The sequence below is a fragment of the Haliaeetus leucocephalus genome, unplaced genomic scaffold (genome assembly GCF_000737465.1).
Source record: "Haliaeetus leucocephalus isolate CR32 unplaced genomic scaffold, Haliaeetus_leucocephalus-4.0 Scaffold228, whole genome shotgun sequence".
NCBI classification, from domain to species: Eukaryota; Metazoa; Chordata; class Aves; order Accipitriformes; family Accipitridae; genus Haliaeetus; species Haliaeetus leucocephalus.
This window is the reverse complement of record NW_010972664.1, coordinates 417,081-436,498: the sequence shown is the minus strand read 5'-3', so window position 1 is coordinate 436,498 and position 19,418 is coordinate 417,081. Positions and strand designations below refer to the sequence as shown.

The window sequence follows — 19,418 nt, the reverse complement described above, 5'->3', positions numbered from 1 at the left end:
ACAACTGCAGATTTGCATTAACACATTGAACTAACTCTGCTACAGCAGATAAAAGTCCCCTTCAAAAGAAGAAAGAAAGGATTCAGAGAAGGTCATTGCCTAAACACAGGGACTAAATTAACTAGGAAAAAAAATTTCACAGCTTCTTCCAGAAAGCTTACTACTCTGCATCACATACTTCATTCACACCGGATGGGTCTTAATGACAAATATTTCTTGGTTTCTTGCTGTTTTCTCTGTTGTGTTCTAGAGGTATATTCTTGCAGAAATGATCAGCCTGTAAGGAGGAAATTATTTCTTTTGCCACAGGTGTAGAGAGCAACAAAGGAAAGAGAAGTAATTTAGGAGTTGGATTGTACACAAATTTTCACTTGTTCAGTTCTTTCACTTTATAATGCTTGATTTCAGAGTTATTTAACCCTGCAGAAACATCTGCATTAGCAATGGTATCCTCAAAAATGATTCAGATCAGTTTAGGGGAAGAAAAAAAAAGTTTGCACACAAAGTTTCAAGATTTTAACTAACCCTTTCGGATAAACCCTTGGGTACAGCTTGGGCCTTCACATCCGTATTCTGGGTAGATCCAAGAGGGCTTCCTGCTCCAACTGCACAACAACAGCAAGCTGTTACTGGACACCTATTAGGGACTGCAGTAGCATCTATTGAGCAACTCTGCTGTCACTGTGCATCACAAGTGCCTGTCCTTCTCCTCCCTGCTCTGAACAGTCCCACCTAGTTTCCTCAGCTGAGTGCGGGTAATGGAGCTGTGCCTTCACACTGATACAACTTCTGCATTGGACCAGTGTACAGTACAACTTGGGGCTTACGGACGCAAACCTTATAGCAGCTCAGATACAGCACATGCCATTTGGCAATGTGAGTGTCTGTGCAGCAGCTGACTGGGAGATAAGTACCCTGAAGAAGCTTGGTCCGTTAGCCAGCAAGGACCCGGTTGTCCTGACGGAGAGGTCATTTGATTCAGGTTTTGGGAGAGTCATGGAAGAGCAGAGACTGTGTGTGAGAACAGAGAGTGAGGGGGGCACTTCAGCCACCTGAGAAACACACAGGGAAGGGGAGCTGATGTCTTTGTTATGGATGAAAAGCTAGCTATTTTCCCATGAAAGGGAGGCACAGCACAGGAATTGAGATCAGTAGTGGCAAGCCCACTCATCTCAGTGGATTGAACGTTCCTGCATAACTGAAATCATGGCAGGGGTATTTTGATATCTGAATTTGCTCATAACTTACTACTTGGTGTCATGGAGGACTATGTGCACAGAATGAAAGGAATCATGAGTTTATTTCTAAAAATTGTCTGGGATATAAAAAGAACAAGACAATGGATAAAGGATTCTCCATAAATCTGCATATTCATCTTGAATTAATGCTAATCCAATCTTTAGTTACAGGGACAGGTTTGGTCCCTTTTCCTTGTAAATGATTAGTGTCCTGCATAATTCAGTGCTAGCCTTTGGATGTTTGCACTGTTATGTATATATGTGTACTCTGGCAATAAGCCATTGTCACTCACCCAGTGGTGAGGATCAAAATGTTGATCAGCTCCTCCTTCACTGTGCACTCTGTCCTGTCAATGAGACAGAGCTCCTGGGGAAAATAAAAAGGTGATGATCATGTTAAAAAAAAATGTGAATCGCAGTGTTATAGATTAAGGGAATGAGCTCTGATTTCACATGAAGCTTTCATTCTTGCAGTTCCCACTTTTGAGCATTTAGAGTTATCACTTTGTTACTTTAACAGTGGTATTTTTTTTCTTTTTGTTCAAAGAAGTCTTATGAAGAAACCTATTATTTTATATGCATCTCTAACAAAGGGTTTGCCCCTTGATTATTCAGCACCATTGCTCAGCTAGGACTATGGCTCTTACTACTTTCAATGATAGCAAGGCTCTTAACCTATATGAGTAAAGGGAAGTGGCAGGAAAGGAATTTGGGCACACACAATATTGTCAGGACATTATCAGAGAAAGTCCAAATAGGTGCTCTCTTCCTGATCTCAGAGCCTGGCTTTTTCCATGGATATATGTGGCACAAGCTTGTCCTTACATTAGGTTATTCTTGTTCCTGTATTATTTTGGCAGATTGCTGATAAACAAGGGACTTTTCAGAAGTGTGTCTGCCAAGCCGAAGTAAGAATGAGACCGCAAAGATACTTCTCTTACTGACAGTCCTTCTCCCAGATGAACTTTAATAGGATATCATAAAGAAAAGGTTTCAGAGATTTATTTTTGAGAAAGATTACAGGAATTGTAGGAAACACTAGAAAACTAAACATCGTTTATCCCCCCTGCCGCTATAATTTAGCTTTCCACAATAGAAAAGATCCCCAAAATAAAAGTTACTTTAGCTAAAAGTCATGAGGTGATCCTGTTTTTACGTTCCTATATTCATGCAGCTTTGATACAGTCTGCTTATTGTCTGCAAATTCTTGAAACTGTTCTGTGCAAATGTAGAGAAGTCTTCAGTCAGCTCTTGTGCTGTATGCAATCTAAGTATGCTACTTGTCATTAAATACAAAAATGAAGCAACACTGAATAAAGAAGAATTAACTTTATTGTACCTTTTAGGCTTTTTGTTCGCTTCTACGTTTATTCTTTGTGTATACAAAAACACTGGCTTAAAAAGCTTAAGTACAGCTTAAATTACAGGAGGATGTTGCTGTTTCCCAGTGAAAAATTACAACTTCTCTTTTAACATGATAAAACCTATTCAGAGGTAAAGCCAAAGGGTTGTTTACATGAGTCGTGTATCTGGGTTTGCTTAAGAGTGAGAGTAAATATAACATTTCCAAATGCAGAACTGACATGGTACAATAAAATACTGTCCTTGCCAAATTTTCCAGTAAAATGATAAAATTTGTTGATTTCTAAACAATCTAGATAATGTCTTTTAATTCTTATTACTTTGGTATCCTTTAGTAATCCTTAGTTAGCAAAATAACTCTCCTACTTTTCTTCTCCAATGATAATTTTCCATATTGAAAAAACTTGATTTTTTTTAAAAGACATGGTTAGCTTACTTATATTTAGAACCCTTCTCCTGTCCCCAAATAAACATACTGAGTTCAGCTGCAGCTGATGAGTTTGTTCATTCCACACCTTACATATGTTGAATAAACTCAAGAGAATCTCACTAGTTGAAGATGATGATAATTAATTTTCCTTTTTATGAAAAAAGGTATGTGTCTTTCTCAGTCAAAGAACTGGAAGGAATAAACATTATTTCTTCATTTGGCCTTTGATTCCTTCCACAAATGTAACTCTGAAGGGCAAGGGAAAACCAGTGTAAATGCAGTAGATCTAGTGCTTTTTGAAAGCATCACAAGGCTTCTTTGTGGTATCTGGATAGTGTTGTGATATCTACTAATATCTGGAGTTTCTGTTGGCTGTGTTAAGCGATGTTAAGAGTGTGGCCAGCTCCTCCAGCACCTCCAGTCCCAGGACTCTCTCCTGCCTGGCTGCTGGTGCCCATCCTGGTTCCCAGGGCCTCTGTCTGAGCTGAGGGATGTGGCTGCTGCTTTCCCCTTTGCTGGTTCAACCAGTAGCAAAGTTGAGCAGATATCTCAGTGCCCCACAGACAGGACACTGACATGGCTGTCACACAGATTGCCGCAGGCAAGGTGCTGTCTTCAACAGCACCAGAGTGCAGGACCTACATAAACATAGGCAGCCAAGTCCCCCCCTCCTCCTCAGCTGGCAGAGATAGAAGGTCACTAGGGAAGGCACACATGCAGAGGCACACACACCTGTTTTACAGGTGACTGGCCCCTTTTTGTCTGTTCCCCCTTTGCTCCTCCCCATTCCTTAACCCTGCATGGTCCCTCATCAGATTGCATAGGACCACCAACTCCCCCAAGATGCTCATCAAGTTGCAAAATCCTATTTGCCTGCATTATCTAGATAGCCCACCAATTAGTGTGCCTAATGAGGTGTTTTTTTCGTGTTTTTCTCCATTATGTTTTCCTGCCGTGTTTGTGTCTGTTTCATTCCTTTTCTTATTATTCCTTTTTGCACTGAAAAAGTCGTCAACCAGATACCCTTAAAGGGGCAGACACTCTCCTTCCACATACACTTACAGGTGGTACTTAGACACATTATACCAAAGAGTAGCTATGAGGTCCTTGTGAATACAGCCTCTCAAGTCTAGATAGCAGAATCAAGAAACTGCTAACTGCTTCTTGCCACTAAAATTGAGAATTTAAAACAATTGTTTCTGATCAAATAGCTTTGATTACAAAATAAAAGTGGAGTTGGTCCATTAGTATGAAATAGTTCAGAAAATACCCTCCAAACATCCTGGCTTTAACAGAGAGGCCTGATGGTACAGTCATTAAAGTAGAGAATATTTTTCTAGAAGTTAGTGGGAATCATCAGTGTCTTGGAGACTTTCACAGGCCTTGGGAAGAAAGCCATAGATTCCCATGAACTGTATGATGTTTTCAATCCAAATTAAAGCTAAGATTTTCAGCAGTGTCAATGTATTGCCATGAGTCCTTTCAGATGAGGGCACAAGAAAAAAACCTACTGTCTTTCTTCATCCCTGTATGCATTCTGTGCTTTTTTTTTTTAGTTGTGATATTTGTTACTTTGTTCTAAACACTCTCATATTTATATTTTTCAGGTCAAAAGGTGTGCTATGGTGACTTCAAGCGTTCTTGTTACAAGTTAGCTTATTTCCAGGACTTGTCTAGACGTGTGGGCTTTCAGGAGGCCCGTCAAGCTTGTGAAATTGATGGTGGGGCTTTACTGAGCGTGGAAAGTGAAGCTGAGCAGCAGCTAATAGAAAACATGTTACAAAACCTCACTAAATCAGGCTCTGGGATTTCTGATGGTGATTTCTGGATTGGGTTGTGGAGAAGTGGTGACGGACTAGCCACCTCAAGTGCTTGCCCTGACCTCTACCAGTGGGCTGATGGAAGTATTTCACCATTCAGGTAAGTCTGTAAAACTGCTTATTGAGAAGGTTTCATGGAAAGAAATGGAGAATGAAATGCCTGGCAAGTTAGGTCTTCTAGAAAGAAGCCTGAAGACTTGCTGCCTCATGAGGTTAGTAGCTTCCCTCCTTAACATCTCCAGCTAAATGGGAGGTGGCAGCCAGGGGTTTGAATTTGTAGCGGTAAAAGCATGACATAAGCGTGGCTTCAGCCTACAGTTTTCTTTCCTCCCATCTCAGGAGTTTGCCTCTGTATGGCTTTTGGAGTTTTTCCGGCCACACACACAGTCTTTAAGATATGGTCTGAAAGCAGGCAGACAAGTTCTGCAAGACTCTGGCTGCCTCAAATCAGGGAGCCAGCCACTAAGTAAATTAATGCATGTTACTTAGTGTAAATTATTCTGTTTCTACCCTGTCTTTTGAAAAGCCTTTAATTTCCTGATTAAGCCAAAGACCAGAGTAGCAGCAGGACAAAGGGGCAGGTAAGAGTCAGATAGGAAGGAAAACAAACAGGTAGCAGAGCAGTAGGGTGTTATTTCTGCAGAGGTGCTTTGATTGGTCAAAATCTTTTTTAAGATGCAGAGATATGGAGCCCAGGCCCTAAAGTCCTTTCACAGAGGAGTTGTGGGAAATGCAGCATAGCTTTGAAGAGGATGGGGCCACTGGGGTTGACATGTCTTCATTGATGTAAACTCCTTGTCTTGGCATCCTGATGAACCTTACCTTCAAAATTTGAAAGTTTGTCTTTATGTGTACTACTAGAAATTGGTATACAGATGAGCCTTCCTGTGGAAGTGAAGCCTGTGTTGTGATGTATCATCAGCCAACTGCAAACCCTGGCCTGGGAGGGCCATACCTTTATCAATGGAATGATGATAGGTGCAACATGAAGCACAATTTTATCTGCAAGTATGGCCCAGGTAGGTGAAACTAAATTTATATTTCACAGGTGAGACACTTGCTTACAAAAATAATTGCTTCTTGTTTTGTGAGGGAATCTGCAAATGTCTTGTGGCCTGCTGTACTGACTCCTTTGATGTGTGAGTGCCTGAGCTGACATTAACAGGGGATATAATATAGCAAATCTAGTGATAATTTAAACCTATCTGTATTCAATAAGAATGTTTTCAAGGTTAGCTTCACTATCATGCATTCCCAGCTTTACTTTGATTTAACTCATTCACTAGTTATTTTATTTTCCGCAAAGTGTTTTAAGTGGCCATTTGCTACTTTCCTTGCTCGCTATCAAGTAGAATGACCAAGATATCTCTTGGTCCTACTGTAAAAAAAAAAAAAAAAAAAAATTACACTGTCCTTGTAGTTGCAGACCTCTGCCGTTTTATACCAACTTAAGTGTGATGGCTGTTTCAAAAATTTTGGCTTAAAGAATGAGGTCTAGAACAGCAGGAAGAAAATTCTGCATTCATGCCTGTAGATTTATAGATATAAAAAGCAGATGCACACTAGTTCAGATGGTGACAGAAAAAGCCAGATCTTAGACAATTTGGCTGTACTTCCAGACATGACATAGGTTCTGTATATGTCAGTAGAGGAAACATGAACTATAAACTAGAACTTTGTGCAAACAGAAAAAGGAGGTGAAAAGTAAACTTTCAAGTTGAGCCTGTAGCAGTTTCTACTTTTGGTGGTACTTACAGTAAAAGAAAACATGTTTTTCAACAGGATTATGCAAGTATTTTCAAATAATTTATGGTGTGTCTGCTTTTCAAAAACTAAGCTGAAAGTCAGAATGCATATCAAATTCTACTCTTAGCAGCTATTTGATTTACCTAATTCTGCAGTTTCCTACCTGCTTTATGCTCATGATCTAGCAATAATCACAGTCTTTGTAGAGATCCATCTGTCTGTAGAGATTCAGGCTATCTTCTTCCTCTGGTTTTGGTGGATATATAGCTTTCTCACTGTCTAATATCTTAATGAGGATATTAATGGCAATTAATATTGCAAGCAAGTATTATTTACTTGGAAGGCTTGATATACCCACACATTTTACCCCCCCCCCCCCCGGCCTCCAAATCTGTTCCTGCTTCTAAAATTATTAGTGACTATCACTACCTTATGGTGCTCAGTTTTCATCTTGGTCACATAGGCAGTTCAAGGAATGTACACAATTTTATTACTTTTACAACTGATCACAGTTATTTTGAAATGAGAGCACAATAAAAATGTTTTAAGTTGTAAAATAACAACATTTTTTTGTCAGAAAATACAGGTTTGATTAAAAGGGCTCAGTTTCAAGTATATTTCATAACTTTAAAACCAAACAAATTTAAGTGAAATAATTATTCTGTAATAGTAAACTACTTACCATTCTAGTTGAGATGTGATAGAGAGTTGATTTTTCCCTATTGCTTTCACCATCTGAAAAAATGCCGGGTATTTTGGATTGGCAGAAAACAAAGTGATAACAGTAACAATGAAAATTAATTCATATTTCTTTCACTATGTAGAAATAGATTACTGGTGTATAATGAAGCATATAATAAGGCAAACAATATATAAGTAGATTATTATTAGGACTGATGTTGTCATGAAGCTAAATACAGTACTACTGAATTGTATCTATTTATTTTGCAAGCTGTTGGAATTGTGCTCTTTAGCAAAACAGACTATTCTTCAGAAATATGTTTTTCTATCACATGGAGAAGAGGAGTAGATACATAAATGTATATAAATAGGTATATGACATTTCTTTCACTGCCTGAAGAAAGTACCACAGTGTTTGTAAGAAAATTATATTTGCTATATAAAGTCGTGAGACTTACAAATGTCCTTCCTCCCCCACCCCAAATTACTGTAATAGCTTCAACGTCAGCCATTTGCAATACAAAATGCATCCATTTTACCAGGAGTATTAAAGTGCCACACGCATATTGAATCTTACTTTATCTGAGTATATTGTTTTTCACAACTTTCCTGTCTGTTTTGAGTATATGGTGTATGATACGAGTCACAGACCAAAACACGTAGGTTTGTAGGTGACCATGATGAAGTTGTATCTAACTGTATCAGCGGCAAGTTCAGGGCAGTGAACTTATTAAGCAGTCTTACTCAAGCAGCAGCTACGTTTCTGGTAGTCACTTCCATTTTTCTAAGCCCTTTTTATAGTACCTCCCTTGACAGTATTTACTGTTGCAGTGTTCAGTCTGGCTTTAGATCATATTGATCATTCAGCGATCTTAAATTTAATTATAGGTTGGTAATTGCAACCACATTTAGTTCTTGTCCAGCTCCTGTAGGCTTGATTATGCAATCAAATGAAAAACTCATCTCCTCTTCTGCTGTCTAGAGCCAGCAACTCAGTTCTTGTGGTATTTTGATATCTTTGTATATGGCCCAACGTAGCCAGTTTTTACCAGAGTAGATGAAATAATTGCCTTTGTTCTAGTAGGCTTTATTGCTTCTTTGATTTCTCCCAGCATTTTGTGCGTATCAGGACACTCAGAACTGCAGGCTCATAGCACTATTATGTTAATATAATCTTACCATAAAGGAATGGTATTCAACCAATCATGCAGATTCCACTCCTAAGCCCAATATGAGGTAATTAATTCTGTAATCTTTGTAAACTTTTAGTTGTAACAATAGCCATAAGTAAACTTGCAAGCGTCTGCAATAGAGCTCAAAAGCTCAAAGCCATGAATTGGTTCTCCAGTTTCTGATGCATTACAATATGACACTATCATTCCTCTTTTAGTGATTTCACTTGCTTATGTGATGTATCACTGCCCATGATTTGTATTTTGGGGCTGCCTGATGCAAAACCAAACTACATGAAGCTGACATCTAAAGTCATAAACTTGTGCTGCTTTGTTGTGCTTCATAGCCAATATTCTGTAAGCATTAATTTAAAAATGTGAATAAGATTTAAGTATTAATCAAGAACACTTCTTATATTGTTTTAGGATCATCTGCACAAATGAAACTTTGAATATGTTAGGAGTTTTATTCAGCACAAGAAATTAAGGGATTCAGTGATTTAGCCAGTAACGTAGCAGAGGCCACCAAGAATTGGAACTAGAATAAACTATAGCCTTTTTCTAAGGAGCAAAAAAGTATGAACTAGAAGTGATTTGACACTAGTCTTTGGTAATAAGATTAAATGCTGAATAATTAAGCAATTATTGTTTTGGAGAATGTTTCTGTGATACTGCATGCAAAATAATGAAAACATCTGTTTTATTACACACATTTTTCATTCTTCAACAATCAATTTCAAATATTGATTTAACAGATAATGTCTTAGAAAAAGAATTAGGAGACAGAGCAGAGCCAGATTACGGTAAGAAATTTTGAAACATTAAATTGAGTTGCAATGGTAAATACATAATTATAAGGATAGCTTACAAGAACCTTCAAAATTACTCAAGTTTAACAGGCATAGTTTAGAATTGGAACATAAGAAAAATCAATCCTTTAGAGAGCAATAGCTACAAATATATGGCTATTGTTCAGAATAGCAGTGCTCATAATTCTTGTTCCAGATGTAATCCAAATTTTGCAATAAAATCCTGTTTGTTTTTATATCCAGCAGTTTAATGAATCCTGAAAATGTTCATCTTTCCAATATAAATTAAGATGTAATTACTATTAATTTAACAACATAACAGCCATATTTTTTACTCACTGTTTTCCTAAAATGTCTGATATCCCTTTCAGATATTTTTCCAACAGTGCCAGCAGGAAATCCTTATGACACAAGCAAACCAGAAGATCAGTATCATGTTATTGCTACTGAAACAGGTAATGTGTTCATATGAATTTAGTGTTCTGGTAAAAATATTAACAGTGTACTCAGTTAAATTAATCTTTAACAATTTCCAACCTTGTCAATGGGAGGAAGCAGTCTATTTCCCCAGGAAGTACCCTGAAAGCATATACTTTTGAATAACATTTCAAGAGTTTTAGTCAGTCCACTTTGTACCTGCAGAAACAAATTATTTCCATGTCTACCCAAACTATTATCCAAATCTACAGTTTAGCATTCCTTGAAATCTGCACTGTTGTCTCTAGCACTGGTGAGTCTCGGTAAGCACTGTGCCATAGCTCCCTGTTGTGGTTTAACCCCAGCCAACAACTAAGCCCCACGCAGCCAGTCACTCACTCCCCCTCCACCCAGTGGGATGGGGGAGAAAATTGGGAAAAGAAATAAAGCTCGTGGGTTGGGATAAGAACTGTTTAATAGAACAGAAAAGAAGAAACTAATAATGATAACACTAATAAAATGACAATAATAGTAATAAAAGGGTTGGAATGTACAAATGATGTGCAGTGCAATTGGTCACCACCTGCAGATCGACACCCAGCTAGTCCCTGAGCAGTGATTCCCCGCCCCCCCTTCCCAGTTCCTAAACTAGATGGGACGTCCCATGGTATGGAATACCCCGTTGGCCAGTTTGGGTCAGGTGCCCTGGCTGTGTCCTGTGCCAACTTCTTGTGCCCCTCCAGCCTTCTTATTGGCTGGGCATGAGAAGCTGAAAAATCCTTGACTTTAGACTAAACACTACTTAGCAACAAGTGAAAACATCAGTGTTATCAACATTCTTCTCATACTGAACTCAAAACATAGGACCTTACCAGCTACTAGGAAGACAATTAACTCTATCCCAGCTGAAACCAGGACACTTCCCCAAGTACCCCGTGTTTTAAGAAACTCCACATGCTAGGAAGAATTAAATGCTTTGCTGAAATTTCTAGCAGAGATAACACTTGATGTTTTGAAAACAGGTACCTACTGCCTAGGAGCTTGCTGTAATGCTCCTAGCTACTTCATTTAAGCAATTTGTCATGAATGGAGTCCTGAGGTTCATGAAGAGTTGTAGCATGGCCTTAATTCAAGGAATTGAACATCTCTAAGGAGCAACTCAGGATTTTAAGGATTACACCGTGGGGTTATGGAAAGCTGGTGCTCCATTTCCATGCTGATTGGCTCAATTTGAGCCAGTTTCCTAACTGATGTTCCTGTTGTTTGTAAATCCAGAGGAATGGATATACTGATAAACTGTATTTTGAAATCAATAAAACTATTTATACAAACCATGCAAAGACTTTCCATCTAAAACTCACAGAAACCCAACCTGAACATTCACATTTATTCCTGCTAGTGAAAATATGTTCAAAAGAGGACAAGGGGAAAGAAAGTCTCCATGATTTGTACGTTAAATGTATACTGTTATAAAAGATAGGCATATAGTTACTGAAAAACAGTCAGACCCTTCTGGAAGTTGTAGACCCCATCCTCTATTGGAGGCAGATAATAGAGTCCAAGCTTGTACTATTTCCCACTCCTTTTGTCCAGGGACCTGCAGGGGAGCACCTTTAGCACTCTCCTGATTAGTCAAGGAGAGTGTACATTTGTCTAAGAGGAATGGGGAGACAAGAGCAGGGTTTGTTCCTGTTGTAGTCCTGCATGGGTGAGAAACCAACATGCAAGGGCAGCTGAGTAGACAGGTTGTATGGATTGTAAAAATAATAGGCTGTGAAATGTACTCTGTTAAAATACTTGAATTTTCAGTTACAAAATTGGAAACCTTGCGTTGATGCATATAAAAAATGTCAGAATTTAAGCCCTTAAGATATGTTTTGCACATCACCAGAAAAGTACTATTTTATTCTTGATATTGCTGAGTTAACTTTTTGGAGCTCTTCCTATAGAAAGAATGGATAAATGTTCTTTTATGTAAATTAATGTATTTCTAATATTTTACTCCAGATTCTTACTCACATGGTTAAGAGAGTTTCAACATGGGAGTTGTTAATGAGAACTTTTGTCTTGTAGGTATAATTCCGAATCTAATTTATGTCGTAATACCCACTATACCACTACTGCTGCTGATACTGGTGGCTTTTGGGACTTGCTGTTTCCAGATGCTTCATAAAAGGTAAAATTTACTAATGCAGAATGGTCTTATAATGCAGAATTCATATTTCCATTGCCAAGCTATTCATACTGAAAGACTTCTTACATCTGTCCCCAAATATGCAAATAAGCTTTTTTTCATCTATTAAAATCTAAGTAGTTTACAGCTGTTACAGCTGAACATTCACCTTCAGGCTTTTCCACAACATGCTGAAAGAGTTCCAGGTCTTTCAAAATATATTGCCATTAGAACTTCATCTGTTTATGAAGAAGATATCTTTGCTGACCATTTGATAGGCTGAGCTACTGTCAGAACTTTTTCTTTACCTCTTTCATCATGATTACCACCTATACAGCATCTGGGCTAAGGGAAATAATAGTGGGGTCCTCACTGATACAGGGTGAACTCAAGGACTCACCTCACTTTCTGACCAAAAGTGCAATTTGTTCCAAGGATAAACCTAAGGGGCCGGCAGCTGTTTAATGCAGTTTCAGTATGCATACCATATGAGCAACAGATGGACCACTGGAGCAGACAAATTGAACACAAAAAGCAAACATGTTTTGAGCCACATGCCAGTGCAACTCCTTTGTACATCATGTATCTGCCAAAGAAGATGCATAAAGTAAATAGATATGTGTACATAGTGTAGTATCAAACAGATGTATTATTATGCAAATAGGAAACATTTCAGCCTATAAAACAGGATATCTTTTAAGCCATGCTTTAAAATTCTTTGGACTTTTTATCTCCCTCAAAATATGATATGCCAAGATATGACAACATATAATACTTTTTTAACTAATCTTTCTGAAACTTTCAAGGATACTTTTCATACTGCAGCTTTTTTTCAGGAAGTGTTCTCAAGTTAAGGTAACCCAGAATAAACAGATTCACAAGCTGTTATCCCTCTTGAAGAGCAGGAATACTAGTAAGGAATATGATATCATTGTTTTAGGAAATTAGAAAAAAAAACCATCCTCCTTACTTTTAGTCTTTATTTTTTCTTTGTGTTTTTTATTTAGCATTTTCTGCTAATAGTTGAAATATCTTATTTCAAGTGAGAAAACACTCCAAATGTCAAGTCTGCTTATGTCTGTATGAGTGAGTGTATGGTGATCTTCGCAGCGCTCCTTAGTAATATGTCTCATTGAAACAAGTAATCATAAAGAAACAATATTATGAGCATCATAAACTAAATTGTGTCTTTATTTTATGCACTTTCCTATAAAGAAAAGGAAAATGTGCACTTTCCAATGTGTCTTATGGCAGGCAAGTTCATGCTTGTGAAAGGTATCCAAACCTCAGTGCTGGGGCTGTAGAAGTTTGGAAACTCAAAGCAAAGAGAATAATACAGGAATCATATGTATAACAATGGCAATTATATAAGTAATCTAAATCTGGAACCCTTATTACACTGGACCTGGATTTCTTGGTAAGCATGACATACGTGTTCATACCTTTTCTGGCAGGTCTTTCTCTCTCCAGAAAAGGTTCAGCTCTTGAATACTCCTGGGAAAACAATCAGAGATTCATGGCCCACTGAAATCAATAGAAATAGTAGTATTGACTTCAGTGGGCTTTGATCAGGCCTTTGATGCTATAGCAGTTCATCCAGAAGTAATTCATCTGAACTTCCAAGACTTAAAAATTGCACGACACAGGTATTGGAAATTCAGCTTGGAAGACTGTGCTTTTTCTGTTAGCGGATTAGTTTGGTAGATTAAATGACACAAAAATAAGGGAGAAAATGGATTTGAATCAAAACAGATGTTTTTTTGAGGATGTTCATTTTGGGTTGCACCAAAGCTTTTAATTAAAGAAAATTAAACAAATTTTCTTTAAAATTCATTTAAGTCAAAAAAGGATATTCCGGTATCACCAAAATTCTTTTTTATCTGTTGAAACAGAATTCTGTTTTTAAAAAAAATTTCCTCATCTATTTTCAGTTATATATCCACATGCCTTGCGAATAATTTTGGTTCATCACAAATACGCAGTTCTTGGGCAAAAAGCAAATCAAAAAAAGAGGCAGCCACTTGAACTGATCAGCTGGACACTGTAGAGCTTTAGGAAAGGGGTTATGTCCTGCTGGGCACGGAGGGATCCCCAGTTTCCCAAATGAACCTGACTTCTCATTCTTTTTTAGGCTTCCACAACATGGTGACCTTTCCTCTGAAAGCCACAATCCATGGCCAACCAGGACATGCCTAGCTTGAAAGGTCATGACTAATTTTGCCTGGCGTTGGGCTCTTAAAGGGTAGTAATAAGGCAAAGCAAAACATCTTCCCTGTAGCTAGTAGAAATGATCAGCTCATTCATGCTTAGATGCTCTCCCTTTCATTTCTTCCAGGGAAGCAAGGAGAAACTGCTTCAAAGACCCATCTCCATTATCATCTGAATGCCTTGCAGAAAGTTTAAATTCCAACCTGGTATATTTCTAAGTTTCTATGATTGCATTTGATGGTCAAAACAGCGATGTGCTCAAGCTATTTATTGCATCTTCTTTACCTTTCTTACTAAAACCTATTTCCTGAACCAGATGTATAGCTGTTGAAAATCAGCGTCAGTTCACTGAAGATAAGCTTATTTTATAGAGCTAAAATTCTGATCCAAAGTATTTAGAAATTGTTCCTGATGTGTGGCAAGGACTCATTCAAAGCATTTCATTATTAATTTACAAAATATGCCTGATTTTGCTGTATTAATCTGGAAGGAAGTAGTGAATCAGTTTCTTAAGGAAAGAAGTGCTGAAGCTACTTGATTCATTGCAGTTGCTTTGTTTATAGCATTGTGGCCTGATCTAAAGTCCACTGAAACCAATGGGAGTCTTTTCAATTACTCCAATGGGCTCAGGTACATAATGCATTACTTTGTAGGACTTCAGAGGTAAGTCTGGAGGGACTAAAAACTACGTACCGTCCAGCTCCCTCAAAGTACATTTTAAATCAACTCAGACTCGCTTACATTTACACACCAGGAAAGGAGTGAAACTGAACGTATAGGACTGTTGGGATCTTGCCTCTCAGGTTTCCAACTTAGTTACAGAATTATGTAGGGCTACTTCTCCTCCTCTGGTTTTTCTTAATTGGAAAAAATGATCAGTGTGAAATATTCTTGCCAGAGACTAAAACATTTTGATTGAAATGCAGCTGTAGTGCCTCATGAAGTGCCTCTTCTTTTCCTAGACTGCAGCGCACTGTCATCTAAGTGAGGGAAAGTGGCGTGTTGTGGCAGTCGTAGCAGAGACGCTAGCCACGTGGAAAGACTGGCATCAACTTACAGGGTACCTCAGGGCTCCCTGCAAAGACTAGAGTGAACATTTTTGCAGTGTTGCAGAGCAAGTACTTTTGGAACCAGTTTTATCTTTTCTATTAAAAAAAACCCCAAACACAAAAACTACTATTGGGAGTTTTGAATGAAAACTAGGCCAAAGGAAGCTTTCTACCAGTCATTCATTGCTAGCAGTCAGATTCATGTGCCATTACTTCATCAGAAGTTAGGTCAAGCCCTGAAGGGAAGAGGCTTTCTAGCATACCACTACACACTGGCACCTGTTAGTATACCATGGTCACGGGGGTGCAGCTCCAGGGTGCGTGTGGGCAGGGTTGCAGTTGCCTCCTCGGGGTGGGTGGGCTGCACCCTGAGCACGTTGGATGTGTGCTGGGGGACGTGTGTGTTCCTGTCCCCCATATGTCTCCCCAGAGGTGGGAAACACCCAGCCTCCCACCACCCTGGTCAAACAGTGTCTGCACCCATCTGTGAGAAGATGACTGTATGAGTAGGTGTGGTTGAATGAGAACTGGAAAAAAAACCCACAACCAAACCCCCCAAAACCAATGGGCCAAGTCATTCTGTTCCTGGGAGGAGTGCTGCTAAGCATGGTGGTCTGGTAACTTCGGTAACAGTTGCTTACCTCGACCCACTGCTGTGGTGCTGTGCTTGGTGCAGCATGGGCATGACTCTTCTGTGGATGGGGAACCTATGCTATGAAAGTAACAAAGGTGGCCTTCAAATAGGGGAGGAAATACCCAGGTCTGATCACAAAACTGAATCAGGACTGCAAAGGCATACATGCACTGAAAATAGTTTATATTTTTATTTTTCAGTAAAGGAAGAACAAAAACCAGTCCAAACCAGTCCACACTATGGATTTCAAAGACGCCTAGGAAGGATAGTAGCATGGAGGTATAATGATTTACTGACTGAAAACAAAGCAAAAATAACATTTTGCAGTCAGGCTGTATTGTAATGTTGTCAAAGAACATTAGCTTGGAATGGCTTGAAAATGCAAAGGATCTACAAGAATGAACTGTAAGCTCCCCCTTGAGGCAAATGTTCAGATCATTTTTATATAATGTTTGATTATTAATTCAGTAACAAAATATGCCATGCTAAATAAAGGGTATGTGTTTATTTTGCTAAGAGATGTAAGTTAGCTAGTTGTGAGCAATGAAATGAAAAGAGCATTTGAAGTTTTTATGGGGAAATATCTACAATGTATATCAGTTTTAAGACTGTTTGTAGTTAAACAAACCCTCTTTCTTTCCTTTAGTCTCTTGTGCATTGTAACCTAGTTGATGTACTGTAAATGGAACTGACAATTTTACAGTGTAACAATTATTTATCTTTGCATAAATGTTTTATAAAAAATATTTGTTTAGTATTTATTTGCACACTTAACACCGTTTTTGATCTTCAGGCACACAAATTATTTTATTAAATATTAACATGATTGCTGGCAGAGATAACAACCATGTTGTGATATTGATCTGATGTGACGAAATTCAAGGGTTCATAAAAGTAATTTGGTGTCATATGAATCCACTTTTCCAGGGAATGACCATAACTTGTTGACATATTGGTCCAAGGTCAACATAAATAACTTGGTAAGTGATACTTCATTAATGAGGTGTCCTTTGAAGGCAGCCATTAGTTGTTATTTAAATAAAATATTTTTTACTTCTTCTAAGGAAAAAAAAAATATTATCACAATGGGCAAGAGTTTAAACTATTTGTTTCAGTAATCTATGTAAAAAGGACATTAAAGATCATTTAAATATAGCTAATAATAACAAACTATTGTATTGGAATAATGTAATGTTGGATGAAGGAGAAGACAAATGGCTTTTCCTGGAAGTGGCACTAACTGATTGATGCCAACATTACCTAGACTATTAGCTAGAAAAGCATTAATTATGTTAATTGATGGACAGATTTAGAGATAACCCTGATGCATTTAAAGTCATCTTTTAGAGTTGTTGTTAACATCATTAATGTCCATTCTCTTTGGCTCCTTAAGAGCTTTCTGTGCCATAAGAATGGTTTTACCAGTCATTAGGAGCAGATCTTGGGGTGGTAGCAATAGCACTCTGGCTGATTTGGTGGTGACAGTGGTGCTGTAGCAGAAAGTTAAGCAGTTTTTCTGCAGTTGCAGCAAGAGTTCAAGAACACGGGCTCAAGCTAGTTGGCTTTACATTAACACAGATTCAAAACTACTGCTGGGTGGAAGTTGGGGAGGGGGAGGTTGCCTACACTGTGCTAGCTGATGTTGACCACAGCTTTGAGTTCAGAGACAAATGTGTATCAATTTTTCTGAGTAAAGAAAAAATATTTACAAGTTCAATACCACTAATACTAATTGTGCAATGCTATTGCTGAATCACTTTGGGGAGCATCTTAAAGCTGATGTTATACCATGTTTTTACTTCCTCTTTGAAGTGGCCTTCTTCTGTAGTTCAGGTTAAGTATTGCTATTCCTACTTAAAATATTCTGTAGTCTTTCCAGTCAGTCACAACTTCTTTCTTTGCTCAATCCCTTACTTCAATTTCCTTTGTAGTGATTGTAAATAGAGAGGAAATACTATGATCCTGCATGATCACCAAGACCAGAATTTTTTTCTCCTGACTTAAGTATTGCTTAACTGAGGGCAAGAGATTCCTCTTTCTTGGGAACAATTGCGGTAAAAATAATTTAGTTCTTTTTTTTATGGTTTTGAAGGATTAACTCCCTTTAACTTAATTTAAGGAATAACTATTTCTTCATACTTTGTGCTTCTAAAGGACATATAAAGGTGTCACGATCAATATGATGATTAAGGCAGCAGAAGTGATTTCCATGCAGCAGATAAGAGAATGCAAATACCTTCAGATGTATTTCTTATGGGGTGAAGGTGATTGCTGGGCAGTTATCAGCATGGACCAGTCTAAAACTCTGTGTGAAGGAAGAATGGAAAGTGGCATACAAAGCTTTTATTATAATGTACTCAGATTCTATATCTAAATAAGAAATATTGGTTATTGGGATAAAATATTTCCAGATCATATCACCTGCTTAGGGAAAGGAAATATATCCTTCCGTGTATTTCCTTTGCTTAGGATGTTGTTCTTAGATACTAGGTATAATCTAAAGAAACTTAAGAATCCTATGTAGAAGACTGCAAATAGTGCACAGATCAAACTTATAGTCTTATGGCTCCCACCTTTAAGCTGGTGATTCTTTTCCATGCAAAACATACAAATCCTATACATACACAAATTCTTTCATCTTTATTTCCCTTATTTCTACACATACAAGGGAGATAGGATTAAGGGTGAAAGGAGGAAAGATATGTGTGTTGCACACTTGCAGAGAGAATACCTAGAAATTAGACTCTATGCTGATATTTCCTTTGGATTTTGTTGGAGCTGAGAGAATCCAGAAGAACAACAACAGGTATTTATGTGACATGGTCCATTGGTGGCAACAGAATTGCTATTTAAAAAGAAAAAGAAAATCAAAAAACCTGACAAAAACCACCAACCCTCTCTGTCCTTCATATTCACATTAACATCTACAGAATGGAGAAAGGAAAATGATTTCCCATGTCAAGTGACAGATTTCATCAACTACAGCCACTTTGAATAAGCTTGTTGGCTTTTATGTACAGCTATGGGGTCCCCTCGTGGTGACTACATTCCCTTCTGCTCACTGCCTCTCTAAATCTCTTTTAAAGGCCAGCAGTAGGTGAGGCAAAGAACTGAAGGATGAATAGTGAACCTTAGCTAGTCCTCAGATGGATAGCATGGCTTCAGTTTGGTATTTCAAAAACATTATACTCCCACTGCCCCTATTTTCCCCAGGGAATATAATTTTTTTTTTTTCCCATAGTGATGTTGGCCTTTTGCAAGCAGGAAGCATCTGAGAGAGAAAGCTGTTGTTTCCTCCTTTATTCTTTTAACCTTTTTTGGGTGCAAGCAAATGTAAGTCATCATCAAGCTTCCACCCTCTTTTTCAAAGCATCTTGGAACTGTGACTCAATTGAAAATAAACCATGCTGCCTATGTGTTTTAAAATAGTAATGACTGGTTTCTCCACAGGTTAATATGCAGGCAACTGAAATAATGGATGCTGAATGAAGGCTAGAATGTGGTCAACTAAGGTTATGTTAGTTTTATCTAGACATAAATTCATTGAATAAAATGTTTATTTTTAATTATACTAGTCTATATTACATGTATGTTTCTATACCAGAGTTTATACTAGGAAATTTTTTAGCCTGATGGGATGGTTTATTAATGTATGCCTCACAATACATCTATGCTTTGC

General features: G+C 38.0%; 1 protein-coding gene across 1 annotated transcript; it reads left to right on the top strand.

The window, feature by feature from the left end:
- The first annotated feature begins 861 nt into the window (after nucleotides 1-861).
- Nucleotides 862-16,478, top strand: CHODL (chondrolectin). The gene is made up of 7 exons (XM_010567629.1): nucleotides 862-1,030; nucleotides 4,638-4,950; nucleotides 5,712-5,869; nucleotides 9,205-9,252; nucleotides 9,630-9,713; nucleotides 11,749-11,851; nucleotides 15,940-16,478. Exons 1-7 carry the CDS (start codon nucleotides 862-864, stop codon nucleotides 16,022-16,024), a joined length of 960 nt encoding a protein of 319 aa, XP_010565931.1. The 3' UTR covers nucleotides 16,025-16,478.
- The last annotated feature ends 2,940 nt before the right edge of the window (nucleotides 16,479-19,418 follow it).